At 34.9% G+C, this 5,208-nt stretch overlaps 1 protein-coding gene across 1 annotated transcript; it reads left to right on the forward strand.

Annotated features, from left to right (window-relative positions):
* Positions 1-537: 537 nt before the first annotated feature.
* LOC116140667 lies at positions 538-3,726 on the forward strand. Its single transcript, XM_031426267.1, has 2 exons — positions 538-924; positions 1,696-3,726. The coding sequence occupies exons 1-2, from the start codon at positions 579-581 to the stop codon at positions 3,165-3,167; spliced, it is 1,818 nt and encodes a 605-aa protein (XP_031282127.1). The 5' UTR covers positions 538-578; the 3' UTR covers positions 3,168-3,726.
* The last annotated feature ends 1,482 nt before the right edge of the window (positions 3,727-5,208 follow it).

A 5,208-nucleotide genomic window follows, 5' to 3' on the forward strand; every position in this document is an offset into this window, starting at 1 on the left:
ATGACAAGACAAGGCATAAATTTTTTTGGGCCTTGGCACGGCCCATAATATGACAGGTCTTAAATTTTTTGGCACGGCATGGTTCATCACCAACTCTATATAACAGGTTAAAAGAAATAGTTAAAAAAATAATATTATATTAATATTTAAAAAAATCTACTAATTTATTTTTTAAACCAAAGATATTAATATAATATTATTTTAAAAGACCTACTAATTTATTTCTTAAACCAAAGATATTAATATAATATTTATTTATTCTAATCTAATCTAATTAAATATTTTTAATAATTTTCAAGATAACTTATTTTTTTATTAACGTACATCCCCAGTATACTGTACAACATTTTCTCCACGAAATGCAGCCTTTGGTAAACACCGATAATTTGTAGTTTGTACACACTTATCCCTAAACTCTAAAGCAAACAAACGACAAAAAGGGCAAAACCAGAGTTTCTGACTTGTACGGTTGTACCGACGCTCTCTTCTCATTGATTTTGATGATTATATTCGGTAAAATTCTTCTCCGTCAGTTATCTTAAGTTTTTTATTTGTTGGGTTTATCGAAAATTGATGAGATGATGATGATGGGTTTTGGTTCTTCTTCTTCTTCCTCATCGTCTAATTTATCTGCTTTAGCTCAACCTTTTACAGTTGATCGTTCTGTATCAAAACCCCTTGTGGATTTGACTGAACCGCCTTTGAATTGGCTTAATACTCACTCTTTACCTTTTGATTCCTCCATCAAAACTAGTAATTTTGTTGAAGCCAAGCCTTATTATCCTTCTTATATTTCACCACCCACGTATGATGACTACACTCAATCCTTGACTGGCTTGTGGGATGGATCAAACGGTTGGAATTATCCCAAAAACGATATCAACGTCTCTGATTTACCCGTTTACAAGGATCATATGGATACAGGTTGTCTCTTTTACTAGTACTTTCTTTTCTTGTTTTGATATTTATACATTTTTTTTAGTTGTATTTAATTGTGTGATTAGAGATTTCTGTAAGAAGATTAGCTTCTGAATTGTTAAAATGTTTCTCATGTATTGAGTAAAACTCGCCCTTATAAACGATTTTGTAATGAAAGTATGTGGTTTAGTGATTTAGCCTCAATTGGGTTGCTATAATCCACCTTGCTATGGAAACCGATGTTTTGGATTGCCATAATCCAAATGCTTTCTAAACCAGTTGCTAATGTAACCATGTCCACGCGTGATCCATTAAGCCTTAGGTGACTTTGAGCGTAGCAATGTGGGAGTCAATTGCGTCACTATAATCTACCAGGCTTTTGAAAGTGACAAACATGGTAGTCTTTTTACCTCGCTTCGTCATTAGGTGACTTTGCAAATCTCTGCACGCGTCCTTCTGCAAGGAGGGTCTGCTTGTGTGGTGTTTGCTCTTATACCAATTGTTACTCGCACATTAGGTAGAGCTCATCCTTTAAAATTGGGTATATGAGGAGTGCTTATACGTCCAATTATCAAGCCATAGCTAGTGATGTGGGGCTCAATTGGGTTAGTACATAAAATGGGTATTTTTCTTTTTTCTTTTTTCTTTTTTTTGGCTTTTGCCACCATTTCTTAAGTTTTATGGTCTTGTGTGATTACATTTTCTAGAACCAGATTAGCTTTTGATAGTAAAAATGGGTATTTTGATTTTTCATTTTTTCTTTAATATATGCAGCAGCTCATTCGCCCAAGGTCCTAAACACATGCGAAGAGAAATCTCAGATGCTTGGCTTTGAAAAACACATGGGGTCTTGTAACATTGAAGGGTTTGATTATAAATCTTTCTCAGGGCAAAATACTGAGTTCATGCCTGTTGAGTATTCAAGAAAATCATTTGTTGGATCCACTTCAGTATTTCCTGAAAGCTATTCTCTGGCATCTTATGAGAAAGGTATTAGTCCAAATGATGTTACATCAGTCAGGAAGTCTTCCCCTGGGCTTGTCATTGGAGCACCAAATACAACTGCCTTTAACAATGTGGGAATTAGCGGCCTTGCACACAGTATAGACTTCGCTGCGAATAGTAATTTATCAGATGGCAAAGTTCCCGTTGATTCTAGTAAAGTCAGCTTCAACCTGGACGGGGATCATCATAGTTTTTTGGAATTATCCCCAGAAAAGAAAGAAAAGCTCTTGAGCAACATAAGTGTGACTAAGGATCCCTTCAGGACCAATTCTATTCGACAGGTTGCTCATATTAGTTCAGGTGGTAATGATACCTTGAATTGTTTTGAGAATTCTTCTGATAGTTTAGATCATTATAACCATGCCGTGGATTCACCCTGCTGGAAAGGAGTTCCAGTTTCTCATTATTCTGCACTTGAAGCTTCTGGGCCTGTCCCTCCACAGCTTACAAAGACAATAGAAGCATGCAGTGGCTCCAATCTTATTGGGCCAACCAATAATGCTGTAAAATTCTGCTCTCAGAAACCAAGTGAATTTCCACTGTACCAGGGATATGGGTGCCTGGAAAATGATTTAGCACCTTCTCCAGAAAGGATTTCTGTTGCTAATATGTTAATTCGGGAACTTGGATCACATGATGATGTGAAAGAAGGATACTACCAATCAAGCTATGGCCATGGGTTTCAGCTTTCTGATGACATCGAAAAATCAAGAAAAGAATATGTTCTCTCGAAGAACTCAATGTATGGGTTAAACTTCAAGCCTTTCCATTCCACACAACAAAGTGTTGAGGAAGGTAAACCGACTTCTGAAAGAAAGTGTGAATCAGGCACTGGTGTTGAAGATGTTGGGATGACTACTAGTGATTCCTCAGAAGGTTGTTCATCACATGTGCCATTCCATGCTACAGAGCATGTCTTGAGTTCGCCTCCTGCTGTAGAAGCTGCTCCCTTTGAGCTTACCAAAATGTATGGTAAACAACTAGCTCCCAAGATTTGTGTCCAGACATTGATTAGTACAATGCATAACCTATCAGAATTGCTTCTATCTCATTGTTCAAATGAAGCATGTGAATTGAAGAAGCAAGAACTTTCTGCCCTGAAGAATGTGGTCAACAACCTTGATAAATGTATATTAAAGAATTTGGGAACGGTGGTCCCATTGCAAGAATCATTGTTTCCGGATATAACTTCCCAATTTCTCGGGGGGTTGCCCAAGCTTCATGAGGTATGTTGTCCATGCTAAAGTTTTAATACACATCAAAATCACTTCTCTGATATATTGGAAAAAATATACATGGTGCGGGTTGCAAATTCAGTGGATGGTTTCTGCTTCTTTTGTTATTTATCTGGTAAAAGAAAAGAACGTAATTGACACACACAGGAACTGCAGCATAGATAGACATAGATAAATCATGCACACTATGCTGAATTCTTTAGAAAGCATTAAATATTCCAGTTAGAAGTCCTATTTGCACAAAAGAACAGCATCATTCCTCTGTAAGGATTTCTTGGAAAATTGGGAAATGGTCCAACCTTTTATATTTTGAATAAAGACCTCTATGCTCCTTTTGTTTTTTATTTTTGTAATTGTACAGTCCGGTAATTGTGATGCTTTAGAATCCCTGTAAGACTTTGTTTGTAAATTAAGTCACCAAGGTTTTTCCTAATCCCTTGGAGCAAAGATTTATTTGCAATAGGAAAGCTTCTACTTTCCTGCAGACTGCATCATTGCATAAACACCTTGAAATATAATGAAACAGAATAAAAATGATAACACCCTTTCAAAATAGTTAGAAACCAGATAGATATCAGAGATCTGAAAGTTCCATTTTATCAGGCTGAATGGCCAAAAACACTGAGTGTGATTGCATGTCTTGTAGCTCTTTCCTTGGACAAATTTATGTAGGGTACTCTTTTGCATCCTATTTATAGTTGTTCTCAGGAATTTGTGAAACCCTACATTACCCATTCTAGAATTAATAAATCTTGCTGTTATGTAAGCATGTGCATATAGACATTATGATGCTTTTTGGTGTGTGTTCTGTGATTCTCAATAATACTATTTGGTATTTTTCCATAGATTTCTCATATGCCTTAATAATTCTTAAACATAGATGTGTTCGTCCCAGATCAAGTAAAGAATTTGAAAGTGAGTTTGTATTCATTCTATCATGATGTTGGTTGTAATTTTCCTTATGATGGTTCCAATGTTCCGAAAACGGTTCCAATGTTCCGNAGTTCAAAGTTTCACCAATGAAGGGCAATCCTTTTTTACCTAGAGGAAGATTTTTGGCAGCAGATTTTTTGTAGTAGAAAAGGTAGATGAAACCAACAGAGACATATAAGATTACAAAGTGAATCATGTATTGAGAGAAGAAATCAATAATATCCATAGCTTAATTTCTAGTTGATTCTTGCTATGAATATGTGCTAAAGATTAGAGTATTGAGAAGGGTGAGAACAGGAAGTCACAGGCTTGGGATTTTTATAGGCACATGAAACTTGTCTTTTGAAAATGACATACGAACTATGACATCCCTAATTTTTTTTTTTTTTTCTTTTTAATTTAGACATAGGTTATCTGTTTTTTTTTTTTTTTTTTTCACTATACAGTTAATAGTAGTTGGGTGCACATAACACTTAAAAAGTCTTAATTTATATAATTAATATGTTTTTTTTTAAACAGATGATGTCTAAATAAAATTTCCATATTGATATTTTACTGATATACCCTTTATGTGTTGTACTGTCCTGGCTCGTTCAAGAAAACTCCATATGGCATCTAAGCCAAACCAAAGTAACACCTAGAATATTCGCTTTAATAATTTTAAAACTTCTCAGGTGGGTAAGGGTTTTATATTTTAAAAGCCACAATTAATAGGACAAGTCAGATGGGCCCTCTCTCCATCAATCTAACATTAATGTTTGGAAGTGGACTGACGATTTTGTTAGTAAAAAATAAAACTACAAGTTGATTTATTATTATTATTTTTTTATAAACCCGGTAATTATCTCTAACACAAGACTTTTGGTTATAATTAACTCTAATAAGTAAAGAGTTTATTATCCGGTCACAACGTGAGAGCAAGTTGAAAAAAATCATATTATGACAAAATTTTATCAACAATTATAATCACTACCCAAACTCCAAGCTCAAAAACTAATGCGGTTAGTATGTGTTACTGCTTATTATTATTAAGACACGTACAAATAGCCGTGCTGAGTCAGTAGGCTATTCTTGTCGTAGTCAACATTTTTCTTATAGTTTATGTTGCAAGTCTTGT

This window comes from Pistacia vera, unplaced genomic scaffold (genome assembly GCF_008641045.1).
Source record: "Pistacia vera cultivar Batoury unplaced genomic scaffold, PisVer_v2 Contig374, whole genome shotgun sequence".
NCBI lineage: Eukaryota > Viridiplantae > Streptophyta > Magnoliopsida > Sapindales > Anacardiaceae > Pistacia > Pistacia vera.